The 20792-nt window shown below is 40.8% G+C and overlaps 1 protein-coding gene across 3 annotated transcripts in view; it reads right to left on the bottom strand.

The window, feature by feature from the left end:
- Window positions 1–1291: 1291 nt before the first annotated feature.
- NRIP1 (nuclear receptor interacting protein 1) overlaps window positions 1292–20792 on the bottom strand; it is a 72716-nt gene continuing 53215 nt past the window's right edge. For all 3 annotated transcript variants that reach the window (XM_035896493.1, XM_035896494.1, XM_035896495.1), the window contains one exon: window positions 1292–9411. In XM_035896493.1, coding sequence (XP_035752386.1) covers window positions 5555–9043 — 3489 coding nt within the window. In that variant the 5' untranslated portion in view covers window positions 9044–9411 and the 3' untranslated portion in view covers window positions 1292–5554. The remainder of the gene's footprint in view (window positions 9412–20792) is intronic.

Raw genomic sequence — 20792 nt, forward strand, 5'->3', positions numbered from 1 at the left:
GGGACCAAAGTAGGTTTTATGGGAAAACACAGCTTTCCTGCCCTGCATAGGGGACCCGAAAAATGTTTCAACATTTGTTTAAAATGATTTTCACATGAAAATTCCCATTTAAACGTTTCCAGTTTATGGCCCCTGATTTCAAGTTAATAAGCAGAAGGCTATCTGAATAAAACATAACACAGTGCTTTGTAAAGTAAAGCTGCTAATCTGATTTAGACTGTTTCACTTCCAGCTCCACGACTCTCCATTTCCAGTCAGTAGCTTTGTTGAAGGCTACGCGTCCCTAAGTTCCTGGAGATGTTTTTGTTGTCAGAAATTTATATTAATAGCACTGATGCAGAGAGCCCGCTAACACTCCAGTAATCGAAAGTACACATAAAATAAAGCAGATTTAAAAACCATCAAGACAATGCATTTTTCTCATTTATTCAAATCTTCTGCAGGAAGTAAACACTGAAAGATTTAAAAAAACTTCACACTGCAGTATGTACAGTTTTGTGACATCACATGAGGAAATTAATTTCTAATAAAAAAAATGAGACCAGTTAGATAAATTACTGAAGACACATCACAATAAAATTGGTTGTGGTAAAATCCCAAATTCTAATGTATGGCAATGAGAATCAATATTCCTTTGTGTTACAGGGATGCAATAGTCCTGGTACAATATTTCAATTACGCAAAATGGAGTCCTGAACTTACACGACTTATTATAGTTGTATGAGTACTTCGTGTTTTAAAAGTAGTTTTGCGCTTTTTTTTTTCCCCCAGACCCTTTTGATTTGAAGCACATTCTTTCACAAAGCTAAAATACCACAGCAGAAGTCATGTCCAGAAATGGAATACTGTTGTGTTTTGAACTGACCTGACTTGTTAAGACTTTTTTTTTTTTGCCAACGTACAGATGCACAGGGTCCCCCATGCACTTTTCATGCAGCAGGTAATCACAACTTTAAATAAAAGTATTTTTCTATACATTCTTCCAGACTTGCAACTGTATACATACATGCAAAAGTTTTTAAACCTATGTGATCATATTTACACTTATACATGGAATATACATAACAAAAAAGATTAAAAGGGGTTTTTTTCCTTTGCATTAGAACAATACAAAATATGTATTTTTCATTAAGGAAACCACTATTTACATCACCTTTTAAAAACCAATTTCGACATATTATAGGTGTAACAAGTCAATATATTTACATTATATATAAATATATATAATATATACTTACCAGTTTACTCCTCTGTAAGATGTGGCAGAGAACAAACTGGTAATATCATGTCACTGACGTCAATGAGAGCTGTAATACTTTCACCAACATTTAACAGGGAAAAATTAAACCGTTCATTTCTTTCTTTTTAAAAACATTTGTAAATTAAAAATTTAAAAACATTACTAAGAGTAAATGGCTAAGAAAAGTGAAAGTTATGGCTGAATTCCCTTTTGATCTCGTAATGTTTACAAACTTCTCAAACTAAGCCGCGTGGTTATGTGGCATCAGTAGAGAAGTCCTCCAGCAAAAGAGTTTTGATTCTGTGGTCATGCATTTACCCCCCATCGTTTCCTCACACTTTGGCAGAGGAGACACTAGAGATCTGGTTACCTCAGTCCCGTATGCTTTCCCCTGGAAAGAAAAGGCGTATCTGCATAGCAATTACAAGTCAACCCCCAAATCTAGCTAGCCTGAGCGCTAGGCCACCGCAGCGGGTGAAGCGGCACGAGCCTGCAGATGCCCCCTCGTACAAGGCGTCAGGCACTCCGCAACCCGACTGCTGCTGCTGCAACTCCTCTGACTTAAGTGAGGTTAAAGTTAACTCGGGTCTAAGTCCCAAGGGGCTGCAATTACAACTTTAAGTGTGGTGTAGACACATCCCTAACTCATTTCTTCGCTGCTCCCTGAAGAGGAGGCAACTTTCCCTCACCCAGCTACAACTGGGATGTGATCTCCTCCCCTCCCTCCCTGCTCCTTTGATGGCGAGATCACTCAACGGCACCCATCGATCCTGCACCTCTTTGCCTACACAGCTACTGCTGCCAATATCTGACAAGGCCATGCTTTTCCTCAAGTCTATAGTTTAAAGGCCTAGCTGAAACTTCAGCCTCCCAAGTTTGCAGAGCTATCTTTGAGGCTTCCACTCCCACAGACCGAGGAAGCATACTGGGGGCAGCCAAAATGCATATCCTAGTAGCAAACGTCTCCTGAACCAAAGAGACAGGAGTTGCTGAGAATATACCAAGCGTTAATCAACAGATGACCTTGGTTTGTCATTCATCTACAGGGACTGGTGGAAATCAAGGGTCCTTGAGGTGCTTGGGAAAACATGGCCAGCCCTACTGGCCCTTCTGCTGGTGCAGCAAACCCAGCTCCCGCACCCTCCTCTTCTGATGGAACAACTGAGAGGCAAAAGTCCCCAAGGAGAACAATGGTGACTTCCTTGTATTCACCCATGCTACAAGATAAATGATGAAAGAGCCTTACATCCTCAGGTTTAAAGGCTGCAAATGGAGATGGGGTAGATTTTACAGACGACCTCTCTTCCCTAGGGAGGGGTAGCATGAGAGATTCTGGAGAATTTCACATAGAAGACTGTTGCCCTCTTAGCTGCTGACTGAAAAGCATTCGGTTGGCACGCCCTACCCTCTCTCAAGGGCCTCAGTGTTACGCTACACGCTGCTTGGGATTGCAATGTCTGCAAGAGGTATGATTCTTCCACGAACAGCATGTCCTAAACTTAGATTCTTGTGTATTATAGTTTACTGATGTCTGAGAGAATGGTAATACCCCTTCATTACCATCACCTAAAAAGAAAGCTAAATCAGTAACTGGTCAAACTGTTAACATTTTTAACTTAAATGTTTTATAAAACTTTAAAAACTAAATATTCAAAAGTATATATTATAGCAATAGACTACCATAGAATAAATACATAGGTAAGCACACTCCTAGACTCCAATATTACTTTTTGTTAGGGTTAGACTCTCCTCCCTACTTTTCATCTCAACTTTGTTTTGTTGAAGCTTTTCCAACCAGATTATTTCACATCCCTTCAAGCTGCATTTTTCTGTGGAGCCCCTCACGTAAATTATAGCCCTGTATTTACTCCAAGGACCATCTATTATTCTATATTGTATATATTTCCTAGCTATATACACGTTGTTTCAAGAAAAATAATCAATTAAGACTTTAAGAGACATTTAATGGATGGAACAAATACCATCTTTTTAATATTTCTGCTGGGTTGACTCATATAAAAAGAATTCAGTTCCACTGTCAATCCAAAATATACTTTATCTCATTAATGATTATTCTATGAGACATCTGAATTGTCATTGGGCCACTTACAAATGCAATATTAAAGACAAACAAAATTTTATTTTTATATTATACTTCAGACAATGACATTTAAAATTATACTAGATTTGTGTGAAGGTTTTAAAATATAAATCTTCTTTGTACAGCCCATTAATATATTACGCTTCACCCAAATAACATAAAAATATATCTTTAAATCGCTCTGTTATTTCTCATATAAACCAGGGGGAATGTTTGATGTCGGATACTGCCAAATACGTGTTCCCTAAAAGAAGGTATCCCCCGGGGGGGTAAAACAGAATAGTGGTGCGTTTTCCAGCTGTCAGGCAGGAGGAGTCCCTTTCAGTAGGGACTGCACTGGAAAGAAGGGAAACCGATCCCAGGCAGGAGGGTGAAGGACGAGAGGGAGGCAACAGCTCACTCCGTCTCGGCAAGTCAGCAGTCTGGGAAAAGGATCTCTGAAACCAAACCAGGAAGGAAAAAGAGCAAAATGCCCCATCATTCGTCCCCGCTATGCAAACACGAGATGGACAGAAACAGCAGTTTTGTCATGTCATCGGCTCTCAATGGTGGAAATGGTCAAAATGAAAACAGAGCGCAGCTTTCATTGTCGGCGCAAGCCAACTGCTCAGCATAGGGGATTATCGGTGAAATTAGAAGCTACAGAGCACATTTTTTTTCAGGGGAGTAAAAAGTTCAGCAAAACGTATGGTTGCCAATAATGCATGTAATTTAGAGGAACTGGATTTTGTCCTCCTCCTCCCCCATGAGAAATAAGGGCTGCAAATGGAGTTAACACCGACAGTGTTAACAGGAAAGCAGAGCCGCATGGCTCTTCCCCAGCCAGCAATTCTTTTAAGGCATCTCAGCTTTGACCGCAATTTTCAGTTACTCCCATCTCAGGCTGATATTGCCAGATGTTACAAATCACAGCACAGGTGGGGATTGAGGAAAAGGGCAGAGGAGGATTTCTCAGACGTGTCCCACTATCCATTACAGAACATGACAAAACCACAATTTTATCCTCGGTGCAACCTGAAAAATTATTCTAAAACCAGATTTTCTGCAGTGAAAGGGTAGTGCATTAAACCATGCATCAGCTGTTCAGAGAGTAATAAATATTGGCAGAATATGGATTCTTTTCCCTGGTTGTAGGAAGAGGCCAACACATTTTTCATTAAAATCCTATTCCATCTTCGAGTGGAAGCCTGATGTGCTGCTTTAGCGCAGCTGATATTCTCCTGCAGGGGAAGCAGGATGGTGCTGAACAGACAGTTCCACTCACCCGCTTCACAAACTTCCCACCATTTTCCTCACCAAATAGATGCGCTAAGCTTTCTTAATCGCACTACTCCAAGAGGCATTTTGGCTTTCCCCTTTTAAGCAGGGATGTGACAGGAATGCGCCGACAAAAAGACTCATGCAGTACTTGCATGGCCTGTGAAAATCTGTCTTTGTATAAAACCCTAGAAAACCCCCTTAATCGTTAACTAGCAACTCGCAACTATGGCTAAGGATTCTGAGGAAGGCATTTGTCAAGAGCAGGGCAAAGAAGAAAAATAGATTTTACACCACTATTCTGGCAGGACCACAAACAAGATTTAAAAATAACAATAAAATTTTTGGAAGCACTAAAAAATACATTTCAGTGCATTTCGATTATTAACACTGACACAGGTTTTCCAATATGACGAGCTAATACCTTGGACGGACTGCTCCATTTCTTAAGTTATTCTTAAAATTTCACAAAACGTATTAAACATTCAAAAAAAAAAAAAGTACACTGTCTCTATGCTCAGGCTTCCAAAAAAATAAGGATTATTTTACAGGGAGGGAGGAAACGCAGCATTACCACCACCTAGGCTGTACGCTTACACTTTATGTTATACCAAAAACTTGCAGATCCAAATAAGACTGATCAAAGAGTACTCATAACTTAATCTGATGCATACAGAAATGTCTTGTACAAATTACAACCTTTCTAGTTTCCTTGTGACAATCTATTGTAAAGCAAATTTTATCTACATGTATTTTAAATAACATCACCAGAAAAATAAAAAGTTTATCAAATGAAAACATGTTTCAATTAGACCATGCTTTTCTAAAATCATGCTCAATTTATACAGTAGTCAAGTTCGTACTAATTTTTATTTTTTTTCTTTTTCTTTTTTTTTTTTTTTTTTTAAACAAAGATTCAAAACCACTGATTGTAAACTCATTGAAGAGGCTGTAGTTTATTCTGGCTCTTTTTTGATTGTTAGCACTTTTTCCAGAAGTCCATGCACTTCTCCATTCACACCATGTTGATGCGAGGTCTTACTCCCCATATGGCTGTTGTAAGGGCTTCTTAAGTTACTAAAAGGAGTTTTAAGCTCTGCATCAGATGTCAACTCCTCTTTGATTGTAACATGAGTTGAGCTATCAGTAAATGAAGGTTCATTCCAGGTTTCTTTGTCATGTGCTTCTTTGCTACTAACAGAGTTGCCGCCCTTCTGTAACATGTAGTACAATATTGGATTGGTTTTGGTCAGTCTCGGAGAGTCTTTTTCATAATCGTTCTTGTCCATACCTGTGATCACCCATCTGATGGGCCCTTTTTCACTGGGCATGGGACACATGTTAAACTGGTCAGACTCAAGTCTAGACACTGTACTCCCCAAATGTTCAGGGAAGGGGGAACCAGCAGGACTTTTTACTGCTACTGGATACTGAAATGTTCTGTGATCTACACAATTGTTCTGTTGCACAGGGCTTCCCATTAATGAATTTACAGAAGAAATGCTGAATTCAGGTTTATTAATTGTTGCACTGGTTTTGTTTCCTTTTTTCTTGCCCTCCATTAGCATGTTACTCCTATGTTGTGACAGATCTCTCTCACAGTTTTCCGAGAGAAGCAGCTGTTTCAACACATTAAAGCCTTTACTATCTCTCGACCAACTCCTATTTTCGCTTTCATTACTTGAACCATGACTTACAGCATATTTAAATTCAGCATCGCTTCTGCTGAATTTCAGTTCTTGCTGGTTAAGCAAAGGCCCGTACAGTGCCTCGGTAGGAGAAGCGTGATTGTTTGCAGCATCAGACACATTACTTTTCATCTTTTTTAATGGGCTTTCCAAAGGCTCAGCGTGAAGCTTCCTCTTCTTCGGTACTGTGCAAAGACTCTTTGATTCCAGGTGTGTCAGCTCACTGTTCCGGTGAGTTCTGTCCAGCTCATCTGCAGGGTAACCGTCTTGGTTCTGTCTCAGCAACCTACTTAGCAGCCCGTTTTTGGAGAAAGAGAAATCCTGAGGCGAAAGAGGCTCAGACTTCAACTCCTCGGATGCTGGAGAAGCAGCTGTGTTTCTCTGCAGTGAATGAACGAATCCTTGAAATTTGTTACCCTTGCACTCTCTTACTTGTTGTGCATTTGAATTATAAGGAACATTTGATTCTTCAGATGGTTCGGTTTTTATTTTCACCGTCAATATTTGCTCATTCAAAGCCTTCTCTGTCTGTTCTTGAGAACTTTCATCTCTCAAAAGCATCCTCTCCTTCTTTTCGCTTTTACCTTTACTGGGAGTTCCCAGAAGCAGCTGAAGGACAGTGCGCCTTTCAAGGAGATTTTCTATTTCGGAACCTGGAAGTCCTTGTTCAGCAGATGCAGGCTGACAACTGAATATTTTGTTATTTTCTTCAGGCGTACTCAATTTATTTGTGAGCAGAGGGCTGTTCAATCTATCAATCAAGCCAACTGGTTTATCTGTGTTCCCTGCTAGCAGCTGTTTGCTAGCTCTTTGTTCTTCGCTGGACATGGAAGTCTGCATGCCGCACTGAGCGAGGTTCTGCAACAGCTTGCTGGCACTGAAAGCCGAAGAGTTCTGGGGACTATCGTTCCTGCTCAGCTTGGCTCCTTGAATTTCTTTGCTTTTAGAAAGGTCTATCAAATGTTTGGATGCGGGATTTACCACCCTGTCCGGCTGGATGCTGCAGGCGTACGGTGGTGAGCTACGCCTGATGGCTAACGACTGATGCGAGAGATTTATAGGAGAGTCTGCTTTTACAGAAGCCAGCAAAGGTGGAGTGCTTAACGGAGTCATTCGATTTGCGCTGGGACTGTCAGTAACAGGAGTCCTTTTACCAGTCTGTACAGTGAATTTTGCCACATCAGCTGCACTGTGTGGTCCCTGAGGGTCATTATTCTTGTCGACCTTTTCTTCGCTCTTATGCCCAAGTAACAGCTGAAGCAGCGTTACTTTCTGATGGGGATTCAGCTTGGAAGCTTTCGGAGTGTCTTTGTCTTCCTTGTTCTCTGGACAGGAAACTTTTGGATCCCAGTTATGAAGCAAGGACTGAGTCAGGTTGTCCAGGGATGCAGGTGGACCTGCATCTGGTTTATCCGTCCTCTGTTTAAAGGACAGGTCTATAGGAAGACAGTTAGAATGGGAGCTTTCATCATCACTGCTGTCATCTTCTGTAAAACTAGGGTTGTTGTCTGAATACTCATCAATAGTTGTTGGTGTGCTGCTGTCTTCAAAAATGCTGGCTCTCTCACTCTGTTCGTGCCCTTTTACGTGTTTGGGGGTATTTTGGCTTTTCAGTAGATGCAAGAGCAGACTGTTGCTGGGAGAAGTTTTCAGGTTACTCCTCTCCAAAGTACTTTTGTATCCCACATTTTTGGGAGGCGAATGCATGATTCCCACAGAACTCTGAAATGGTGCCATATTGCTTTTGCTAGGTACCGTTTTGGTCGATGATCCTGTTTGACCATTGAGATGGCTTGTCATTCCTTTTGCTAAACCAAATTGGCCAATATCTTTCTGAGCGCTTTCTTGCAATCTGGCCATAGCCGCAAGTCTCTCACTTGCTATTTGATTTGCATTTTGTGCTTTTAAAGCGTGTTCCCTGGAGTACTGCTGCAAGTGCGCTTCACTTGAAAGGAGTAGAGCTAGCTGGCTGCATGCTACGCTGGGCTTCGGCGAAGCAGCGGGACTAGATCGTTTCTCTACCATGCTTGCAACAGCTTGTAATCTTGCAGCACATGACAGTGGCTCATTTATCACCTTAGGTCCACTCTGCACCGCATGAGGAGATTCTATAAACCTCTCTTTGGGCAGGTTCTTTGTTATATCAGGCAAGCTGTTGTCCAACTTCTGATCTTTTGCTTTGCTCTTCTTCAGTAGAGTCTTCAGGTGACTGGATGCAACACCATAGCACCTTAAATCTTTCTCCACTTGTAAAGAATCATGGCTAAGGGAGTACCCTTGCTCCTTAAGGCTCTGCCTAATCTGCTGCGACAGAGCAACACTCTGCAGCCTAGAGCTGAATGACTGAAGCAAAGAGGCAAGTAATGTGCTATCCTGTTTGCCTTTAGGCACATTTTCAACCATGCCAGCTAACAAGGCTTCCTTTTTTCCATCTAAATCCACAATGGAATCAGACAACCGCCTTCTCTTTGCTGCATTCCAGTCTTCTGAAGACTGCAACAGTCTTGCTTTTTTGAGGTGCAGCATGCCAGATCCCTGATATGTATTTGTGTTAAGAACTGGACCATTACTTTGACAGCTGGGAAATATATTTCCAGAAATCTTAAACTTTTGATCCTCTCCACTATGCCCAGTGGACTTTTTGTCAACTGCAGTACCTGAGCCTCCTGCTGCTTGATGCATTAGTAATCCCTCTAGGTAAGTTAGAACAACAGAATCCTGGTGCATCTCAGAGCCAAGCTCTTCTCCATGAGTCATGTTCAATAAAAGTTTCCAAAGGGGCTCTGGTTCTATTCACTTCAAAGGCTAGTTTTGCTGCAGCTGAATCGAGATGCAGAGTTAAGAAAGAACAGGTAGATGTCTGTAGTGTTTCCTCACAGACTTTCAGAAACAATACAAAATATCATATTCCAAGCAGGCTTCTTCCAGTGTGTACTGTTTGACGAGCCAGGTTTCCAATCATATCAATCTGCTGATATCTAGAGTATTTATGAAAGGTATCTAGGAGGAGCACTCAAAACATGGTTCCACAGTAATAAAGTTCCATTAAGTATTTGCCGCCTTCTTTCTCCAGGAAGCCAGCTTGTTTTTCATCTTTTTCCATCTCCACCAAGCACATCAAATACCTAAGTGAAAAACAAATCAAAACAAAAAAAAAACAAAACAAAAAAACAAGTGGTCAGGAAAGAAAATATTTAGGATAAGATCTAATTGCATAAGACTTTAAAAAAAAAAAAAACCAAAACCAAACACCAAAATCCAACCCACATTGTCTTAGGACAAGAGATTCAGCATACATAAGCAATAGCCACTTCCAGAAGAAGTTAAAAGTCAAATAATGGACAAAGTACGTTGCAACTAATTTAACGTACTTTGTGGAAACAAAGTTCTGAGACAGATAATTTTATACAAAAATTAAGCTTAACTATCATAAGCATAGCTACTGCAAGTGTTCATTGAATTTCTCTATCCTACAGCTCAAAATAAGGAGTAGCAACCATGAAAGGAAAACCTTAAAGCACTCTAAGTAATTTAGTTTTTAAAAAAATTACATTTGATTTTACTTTACAGTTGCATCAACCTTTCTTCCTCCTATGTAAATACAGAGGACACTCGGACTGTCACTCTAAAAGAGAATTAATGGGGAAAAGGTATGCCTGAAGTTGATGTTTAGGTTCATGTTGAATCTGTTTTCAAGTAACAGAATAGACAGCATCATATCGGAGTAGATTTTTGTTTGGCAGGTAGATGATATCGCTAAATGTAGAAACTGAGTTGCCACTGCTGCCCAGGACTACCCAGTAAGGCAAGATCTAGTACGATAGCACAACAGGGAAGAAGCCTGTTGCTCTTAAAACTCCCAACTACCACAAGTCATTAGAAGAGTAATGTGATAGGAGTGGTCAAAAGGGTGCTTATGTTCCTGATATAATATAAACCCTGATATAAAAATCCCCCCTCCGCTGGAGGATTTTTACCTTTACATTCTTTCTATGTATTAAACATAGAATCATAGAATGTTTGGGGTTGGAAGGGACCCCTAGAGGTCATCTAGTCCAACCCCCCTGCAGTGAGCAGGGACACCGCTAACTAGATCAGGCTGCTCAGAGCCCCGTCCAACCTGACCTTGAATGTTTCCGGGGATGGAAACCAAATCAAAACAAAAACCAAAACCATGTCTTCCTTGAAGTCTTGTTATTTTCAAAGAGCGCAGAACATTTCTACTCCGTACTTCCTTGGATGAGGCTGCATGCTATAAGAAGCACGGCAATGGCATCTATGCTAGATACATCTCTGCAGTTTTAGTTAAGTTGTATTACTGGTCAGTGATAGCATGAACAGTTCAGACAGTCACCACAGTTCAATATTGAGATCACTACAGCACGCATGCCTACTCCTTCACTCATTCAGTTCTAAACTGGCATGAACATTCAACATGAGCAAAGCTAAGTGTCTTTCCACAAACCTAACTCCGCAGCTCACTTTCACAGACTAAAAGCCCGCTGAAAACTTGTTATTTACAAGTTTAAAAAGGATGCACACAGATGAAATCTTTGCCTCAAAGTGAATGAATATTTTATGATCGATTTCCCAGAGGCTGTTTTTTAAATGCAAATGCTACAGGCAACTACAAGTCAGGAAAATATCAGACCTGAAAAAAGTAAAGAATCAGAAGAACAACTAAGTAGCCATAACATTAAAAGCCCATATATCCCCCTGCACAAATACTCCCTTGCTAGATTTTAAGTCATTTATAGCAACTCTAAAAACTGAGCTATCTCACCAGCCATGCATTGTAGTGTAAATGTGTATACCCAAGTATCTAAATATCAAATGAAAAGTTGCTAACAATTTCTGGGCTCTCAGTACTTCTCTCAGAAACACATGCCTGTATTAACCAGCACTTACATCATTTCCTGTAGAAGACACAGTGTTCGTTCAAATATGTAACTACAACTTAAATGTGGATTCATCTAATGAAAAAATTACCGATCACCTTACTGTTCCTTCAAAAACCTGTGCACCTCTGGGTGGGCTTTTGCAGAGTTTCAACCCCAAATTGATTAAAAAGAGAAATATCAAATCCTTGGAAAAAATCAAGGTTTCCAATGAATACGTTAAGTATCCAGCAACTGCAACATCAATACTGCTAGACTTACTTCCTCAAATATTTGGGAATCCACTTTATCCAGAAAATACAGCTTCCAAAAATAAACCATTTACCTGCAGCCACATTTTAGTATTTCAAAAGGGAATTAAGCTGACAACATGCTGTTCTTAAAAAGGAGTGAGTAGCACCTGAGACCCTCTGTTTTTTATTTAAGAGAATACAATTGCAATTTTTTCAAGATTTCGTACTGTCTGATAAAAGCAAGCCTTGCAGGTCACCTTTAAGATCAAGCCCCAAACAAATGCACCATTAAGCCAATATTCAGTAAAACTTTACTCATTACAGCTCTGGGTAATTAAAAAAAGACAACACATTTATGCAAATCCCTCAGGTACTCAAAAAGCCTGTTGCAGATGACACTTGAAGACAGTACAATTTACATACAATAACTACTCTAAGAAGCGGTTTGCCACTTTTTTTAATTACTCAGTGCTAAGGAAATACTGATAATTTTACAGAAATTGGGTTGATGCAAAGGAGCCTTCATTAAAAAGAATGAAATCTGAAAAGCATTTAACACGTAAGGAATGGGACATCAGCAATCCTTCTAAAGAGCCTGTTCTAATCTAGTGCTGCAACAGGTATTACAGTGTTATAAAACCCTACGTGACCTAATGTACAATACACATATGAGATGAAGTCATCTGTCAGGGACTGAAATTACATTTTAAAAAAATGTCTCTAAGCCTACACCATATTTGTGATGGAAAGCCAGGTAGTAAATTTCAGGGTTTGAAGGCAATCTCACAACTAAGCATTTCCAGCAAGTTTTGAACCATGTATGCTTTTCTTCCACTACCTAAAGCTTGGTCATGTGGAAACTGAACCAGCTTTGGAAATTAACGTTTAGCTGGACAGTAAGGTAACCATTCAGCAACCTTTTAAAAACATACAGACCATACCAGAGAATTTTCCTAGACCCACTGAAATGTTAATAGTTTTTCTCATAATTAAATGTTATTCCAGAAATCACCAGAACCAAGGAAAGCGGTGTGTGTGTGTGTGTAAAGAAATAAGGCAAAAGGAAGAGAAAGGAGCAGCCGTACAGCAACACATCTCATGTTTCCCAGTAAGGGCTGAAGTAACCTTATGCAATGAGCCTCTAACATTAACCTCTAATATCTACGAATCTCTAGACCTAAAAATTACATTTAACTATTGTGACAAAATTAATGAATAAATTAAAGCTGACATGCTTTCCTGACTACTGTATATGCACTGGTTTATGTACTGGTTTTGGTGAACTATCTTCTCCCAGACCTCTGTAGCCTAACAAATAAATAAAACACTTGCTTTGCAGAGGCTATTTTCAGACCCTCCAAGAACACACACCGATCACAGCTCATTAAGCCGTGTTTACCAAGACAGAACTAAAGCAGCAGCAGGATTTGCAGCACAAATGCTGTAACCTGTGGAGATGCTCTCCAAGCAGAGCATACCATGGGAAATCAGTCCTACAGCCTTTTAAAACCTGCCTAGGGAGAAACTGTGGGCAGAATAGGGAAGATAAGAGAATATTAAATTGTACACGGAACTATAGGAACTGTGTACGTGCACAATATTAATTTGACTTTTGCAGTCGGATTTTTTCTTTGTTTGCAAACTACAGATATACCTAGCCATCACAAAGATTTTAAAAGAATGGTAATAAAAAAATTAAGATCCTTTGCTTACCATAAAGTATTACTGCTGCAGAAAACAATGAAATGAAGAACACATCTTCTAATAGGTTAAACCACAACAACATCTGAGCCAATGGCTTTCGCCTCCTGAATATATCTCTATAGATTTATTTTTAAAGAATTCTTTGAATTAATGAATGCCTTAACTGTAAAACGTAATTGGAGACTCTAAGCAAAGAGCAGCCTCCTTGTTAACCCAACAGATACTCAGCTGCTGCCATTTAAGAAATTAAGAACAGTTCACAGTTTAAACTAGCAAAATGACATCCATAAGACATTTTTTCCAATATCCCAGACTAGTATTTCTAGTGAAATCCCTTTGCTAAATGGAAGAGAGTGCCACAGTAAATTAACAACACTAGACTAGCATTATTCGAATAGGCAGACTACACAATCTAAAGGAGATAACTCATAAAACTTGATATTATCAAGGTGACTTCTTCTCTAATCTTAATTCAAGATCTTATGAGAAAAATCTTATAGCAGCTATTAAGGTATTCGTTTAGGAAATCAGCAATGGCCAGCAGATAGCCCACATGAACACTTATTAAAAGAGAGATTATCCAAAGTCATGCATATTGTTAGAATGATTAATAGAGGTTGAGATGTGTGTATATATATATATACACACACACAGATAAAACATTTTTATTAACTGCATCTCAGAGTTCTTTAATGACTATTAAATTCCCGCAGTATTTTTATGTTCCACTTTTAAGTTGAGATGAGTCGAAACATGAATTCATAGAGCTGAAATCAAGCTGGTCTGTTACATTAAAATCTTTAGTTATTTAATAAATTCAGTGTTCTAATGGCTCGAAACTACTGGAAGAGCCAGAAAAAGTCTCTCGCTAGCTCACTGCCTTCCTGTTCTCATATTCCCAAATGCAAAGGCTACAGCCCACCACATCACCCAATGGCTCAGGCAGTCACTTTAATTATTACAGATTTGAGGAATGCAGTACAGTGATTACAGTGGCAGCTTGGGATCCAGGGGTCCAATTACTTGCTGTGCTGCAGACAGGCTGTCTGACTTCTGGGTTTACTTTTCTGTACCCTGTTTTCCCAGATGGAGCAATAATAGATGCAAACTTCAGAAAGATAGTCGAGGATAAATATATTAAAGGCTGTGTATCACTCAACAGCTCCAGGAACAGCACTGAGTAAGTACCTATAACACAGGATTTTAAATGTTTCCCCATCCTTACAGCCGTCTGCACTGAAATGCTGCAGAGCACAACAAAATCAAGGTCTCCAGAAAAATTCCTAGATGCACCGCAAATTGCAGCAGAATCTTGCACTGAACTAAAGATGAGCGTGGCAAATGAGGCTGGCTGTCCCAGAATTATTTTGTTATTAAGCTCAATTTGTAGTGCTTTGATTTTAGCAGGCAGGAAGGATGTATTCAGAGTGGTGGTATAAGCACTCCTGTTGACTCTTTTTGCTAAGGCTATAAGCAGTGAAACAGGCCTGATTTCAACAACCCACGGTACCAAATCCACAGAGCTGCGCAAACGTGCAGGTACTTCAACGGCACTTAAGCATGTGCTTTGAGAGAACCAAGTATTTAAGTGCTTCGCTAAATCCCTGCTTTCTGTCAGAAATCTATTGAGATGAATGGAGCAGCTGAGACCTCTTCACAGTTTTGATTCAGGCTGTCAAGACATTTTGAAGGTTCCCTTTGCAAACGTAATTTAGAAAAAGACAGAAAAGAGCAAAAGTGATCAGATGGGGGAGCAAAATTCAGCAATAAACGGGTGAATTCATCTATGGTTGCACTCAAAAGAACTTGGGAATCAACAGGTCTTTTTTACAATGAATTCATTAAAAAAAAAAAAAGAAAAAAAATCAGGCTCTTCTCCTGCAGTCGTAGGATATCACTTCGAGAAAGCAAAAATAGGCTCCCTCCCAGGAGCTTGGCATGTTATTCACTCCTCCATTAGGCCCACTGACTTGACTCCAGAAGACATGTGAAACGCGGGAAGGACAGCCTGGATAGCCCATCGCTTGTAAACAGCTCGGTCAGGGGAGGGCACGCGGGGAATCGTGTTGCAGCGGCGAGCGGGAGCCCCCACTGCTGCCAGGATTTCTGGAGGGGCTCCCCACCCCGCCAGGCAGCCGGCGTGCCCCATCCCGTCCCCCATCCCAGGCAGGGGTGTTCCCTCCAGGCTGCCAGCACATGGCAGCGTCGCTCGCTCGCTCTGTAAAATACCCCCTTGGGGTAATGGCAGGGTTATGGCTTCACGGCTACATCCCGCTGTTCTGTTAAAATGCGTGCTGCCAAACACGGTCCTGACCTTACTTTTTAAGAGAAGTTTTAGACAACAGAAAGGGGTGCTGATTTTTTCAGTGTTGGGAGGGGGGAAAAAAAAAGGTGGCAAATGGAAGGGAACAGACCCAAACCATCCAAATCAAAACCTCCTGATGATTTTATGAGCTTAATCAGTAGGATTTGGAAAAAAATAGTGCAGAAAACCCATTCCGTAACAGCTGACCAATAGCTCAAAGCGGTGCAAAACCCTACCATTTTACGAAAGCACGGGGTAACTGAGAAGTCCTAAGTCACATAAAATTGAGAGAAGCACAGAACCTACAGCACAGCAGACAGGAGGAACAGCTTTTTCTGCGAGAGTAAGATTTGACAGACCACTGGACTGACACGTTAGTGAAACAACAGCTGAGCGGGGAAGAAAAAGCCCCAACAGTTCCGGCGAGAGAGACTATTTAGATTTACTTTGGCTTTTAAGAGACTGCTAAAACGTAAATGCTAATTACTGCTGTCGTTAATTGTGGCCCCAGAGGCACGTAAGGAAGGGGAGGCTGTTCCTACATATTCCCTCTGGGGTGTGGAAAGGGGGATTCAGACACCTCACCTCAGTGTCCCCTCCGCTCCTCGGATTTCACATGGGATTCTCCACAGTCCAGGAATCTGTGACTCACCCAGACCATGCAATGCCACCTCACAGCAGCGAGGAGCTTTGGGACCATACGTAACATATACCAAGGGGGAATATAATATTTCCACTGTCTGCTTAAATGAGGTGTGGAAATGTCAGGGAGATTTTCGTATTTATGGAGAGCGCCTTGCGGGGAGGCGGCGGCAAGGCAGGCCCCACACGCTGGCGCCCGCGCGAGGGGAGACGCAGAAGCCAGGACACCTCCAACTCGGCGGCAGCAAAGCGTCTTCAGGCAAAAGACCGAAAGTCCGGGCAGCGCTGGCTGCATCGCGGCTTGTACCCAACCCCAGGGAAGCACGTTGCAACAAAACGCCCGTCCAGCTCTGACGCACGGCTCTCCCCCCGGGGAGGGGATGGTACCAGCGCAAACGACAGCAACCCGAGAGTGGCCGTGCTCAGAGAAGAAGGTATGTCCGCCCTGCGGGCCGACGTGTACAGGAGAGCGCCAAGACAGCTCAGGAGCCAGAGTAAGCCTGGCCCGGCGGCAACGGACCCCGGGCAGGAGTTAGGCTGCCCCGAGAAGCAGGGCGTTTCAAGGCAGCGCTGGTCTGCCGCGACCTGTCCGATGCTGGCACTCAACCCATCTCTGCTGCCTCTTCCAGAAAGCAGCGCACAGCTTACACCAGGCCGCAGGCAGACATTTCTGCTTAAGTTACAGGTGACCCATGTTCTTGAAGCTTACTTCACAAACCTACCAGTAAGGAAGAAAAAAATAAATCAGAAAAAAATAAGGAGGGGAAAAAAAAAAAAAAAAAAAAACCACCACCCAACCAAGAAAAAAAATCCCTCACCCAAAACCCAAACCAACCCCCAAAACAGCTGAAGTAAGTACATGGGGAAGGGGAAATGGAGGACATACTCAAGTGCCATAAAATCAGAGTTTGTGAAAGCCTTAGTAGCAGCTCTCAAGGTTTACAACTACAGACAAGCACTGTACACAGCGTAATCCAAATCTGGCCCGCAAGTCAAAACCTCCTGCTAAGAAGTTCTGCTAAGTTCAGAGATGAATCACAAGTGTGGCCATTTCTCTTGCTTTTGGCACTCTTCAAGCAACAGCTAATGTCAGCCACCCTTAAATTAGTATTTCTTATTTTAACAAGTAAAAGACTTGACCATCACAGAAATAATCACTCTCAGATGGGGAAAACTGCACCCTGCTCATCTAACTTAGTATTTACCCCTGTAACAGAGCGTTACACAGAAATTTGAGTCAATTCCTTAGCACAGACCCATGCACATATATTTATTCTTACAAATACTACTGGAGGAACATTTCTATTTTGTTCCGTAACGGTACTGGGCATCTTCGAGTTCATTTCTTGATCAGGAGCTGCTAACACTCAGACATGAACTTAGAAACAGTCTCTGCCAACTCTGCTAGTTGTAGTATGAAGAGGAATAGATGTTCAACCTACAAGTGCCACCTGTGAAGGAATTGAGTATTTGGCATCTAAACCCACCCCATAATTCACTGCTCAATCATCTGCAGCTAGTGAAGACAAAAAGGGCAGAAACTAAATGGTAAGGCAGAAAAGTTACACCCCAGCCCATCCCCATTAGGGACCAGAATCCAGAAACAGCACGTATCACTAAATCTCAACTAATGGAGGCAGTGTGTGATCAAAGCTCAGAAGTACAGAGAGCAGAAAGGCTTCTGATTAATTGAGTCTTCTTATTCAAGAGACCAAGAGCAAACAGGCACAAAAATATATACCAAAGACCTGCTTCCAGGATAGAGGGGTAGGTACAACAGAACAGAGGATGCATCTTTCCCGTCTTTGTAAACCATTTGCCTATAAATAAGCAATTAAAAGGAAACTAACAACCGGATTCCCATTCCTTCCAACACCTACAAATATAAATCACTGATTATGCATTTAGCTCTATGTCAACTCCCCAAGAATGAAACTTGATTAATATACAGTGAAGAAATCAATGTCCTCTTCTGGACAATCATGCTTTTGTGTTACGATCAATGCATGTAGATAATGCATTTCCACACAGCTCTGACCTTCTGGTTGTTGGAGGGATCCAAAGATACAGGCATTTATTGACAGAGCTACAATAAAATTGTGTATTTCTTGGATTTGTTGGAATAACTGTACATGTTCAAGTGACTTATCACCTATGTTATTTTAACCACGAATTGCTTTCACAGAGGCCAAACTGCAACAAAGCACTGAACAGTAATGCAGAGCTTTTATTGACAACAAGCAGCTGTGTTCCACTTGGATCCAAGCGTCTCATGGTTAGTTATGAATGAGAGCCACTTTCTAGACTTTTCAACAGAATAGGTTTCAGATAACTGAACACAAATACACAGTAATTCCATAGCAAGGTGAAGTACAGCATCAAAGGCACATAGTATTCAATTACATGGAAACCCCCATAAATCCATGTTAAAGACCCAGATGATTTTTTTTTTTTTTTTTTGAGTGGAAGGCCAATATAGTTTCTATTGTAATGGGAGATTTCAGCTTATTGTAGATGATGTTTCTACAGAAAACAGAAACAAACAGAAAAGGCTCATATAATTTCAGTAAAGTGAGACAGGAAAAACCTGCATTAGCAAGAAAATCTCTCTTCTAGTTCAATTAGAATAAAAAAAAAAAAAAAAGGTATTTTTTTCCCCTCCAAAGCAGCAATAAAACTAAGCGGAATTAAAGATAGAACATAAGAATCAACTTCAGCAAAACCTGGGGAGAAGAGGCTAACAACATCCGGTAAAGAATGTCACAGAAAGTCCTTATCTTACCACAATGCCAGAGTTAATCTGCAAAGATTCATAACATAAACGCCTAAGTAAAATACTAAAAGCCTTTAAAGTCATATAGATGTATAGAGAGATGATCAGTTAGTTAATAATACTTTCAAACATTAGGAATTGGGCTGCAACTCAACCTTATCCATGAGTCAAATCAGAACAATTAAAATACTGATTTAGCTGAAAACCAATGAAAACTGTATTCACTGCCACAAAGCCATGGTAGGAACAGCGGATGGCTGGCAAGGGGAAGTGTTTAACTACCCCTCAATATAAGGGCATACACTTTGAAGTGATTTCTCAAATTTTGTGTTCATAAAAATGACAAGCATTTTAAGAAGAAAGATAATATGCTGTCACAAAGTTGTGGAAATTAGCTCTTACTAATACGTTTTATATCGGTCTTTCATGAGCGCTGCATGAAGGAAACAATCACAAAATAGCAAGAAAAGACTATTTATTATTATTGCTTGTTCCATTAATGTCAAGAAAGTTGAAACAGGTGCTCGTACTCATTTAAAACCTGTATAAAACAAAACAACAGAGATGTGTGACTGATTTCTGAAGAAAGTGTGTGATTTTCTAAGTATAACAACATTACCCCCAAAATAAAAGCCCTGTTAAAAATAAATCTATTACTCCATACTTGCACATAAGTATTAGCTAATTTGGGACTGTCTTTCATAGTGCCTGTCAAACCAACAACGTCACTAAGCCTTTATAAAGCCATATGCCCCAAGTGTCAGTTACACCGACCAACTTCGCTGCCATGTTAGCGTATGTCTAAAATTAAGCCTGTGCTCAAAAGCCCGGCTGAACGCAAGTGGCACTGGCGCATCAGAGCCTAACTGGCTGATCTTGATCTGTAGGAAAAAAAAAAAAAGAAAAAAAAAAAAGGCCATCTCAGTTGCTATGAAGAACAATGCTAGTAATAAATAAAATAAACTACTTCAGAAGCTGCACTTTTAAATTTATACAAAAACATGGTTCCACAAGAATTTTTGTCTGGCCTAAAGGTGAAGCTGCTGCCAAAATGTTCGGCCTTGTCTTGGTCTTTGGATCCGCAGCCGCTCACGCCTGCCGCCTTCCCAGCATTGGCACAAGCATGCCTGCAGAAAGCTCCCAAAGGCAAGTCAGACTAAGGACCTCATCCCCATCAAAAGAAACCCCAAAGACACTGCCAAGTGGTTGTTTCACAGTTCTCCATGTGGGAACGCGTGACTACCAGAGCGGCATGTGGAAGGACAAAGAGCAGGGACTGCTCCTTTCAGTGCCAAACTGCACTTAGGCCAAATGAAAGCATTGCCACCAGTGGGATTCTCCAAGAGGAAACCCCACCTCCAAGGCAGAACGTCTGTGCTGATTTCAGAAGAATTCATCGGTGAGATAGAGATGCCTTTTTAAGAAGCATCTCCTAAACAGAATTTAAAAAAAAAAAAAAAAAAGTCAATGTATTCAAGCCCTCCGAAATCTAAAAAGATGACTGGAAATAGAATAATTGATTCAAATATTTTCATTTTTTGTATTTTACTGAGGCATCCTGTGAAGCTGCAGTATAAATCCTATTAAACTGAACTTCGTTTGTCCATCCCTAAAATAGATTTGACATACAAACACAAACACAAGGTCAAGGTCACAGATCAGCAAGAAAGATTACAAAGAGGACTGATGCAAGAGCTGGCATTTGATCAAAGCTCCTGGATATATGTTTTTTTTTTTTTTTAGTACACTTACCAGAAATACCACTACATTTTCTTCACATTGGTACATTACATGTTTTAAGTATTCCCTACCTTTAAGAGCAGCTGCCCTGTGCTTATTTATTTTGACAGGAGATGTTAGGCAGCATATCAAGGAAACTAAGGAAGAACTTTTATGGCAAATGAAAAGGAAGCAGAAGACACTTTTTTGCCATCCTTTTCACTCTATTCAG

This window comes from Egretta garzetta, unplaced genomic scaffold, assembly GCF_000687185.1.
Source record: "Egretta garzetta isolate BGI_Z169 unplaced genomic scaffold, ASM68718v1 scaffold45, whole genome shotgun sequence".
In the NCBI taxonomy this organism is placed as follows: Eukaryota; Metazoa; Chordata; class Aves; order Pelecaniformes; family Ardeidae; genus Egretta; species Egretta garzetta.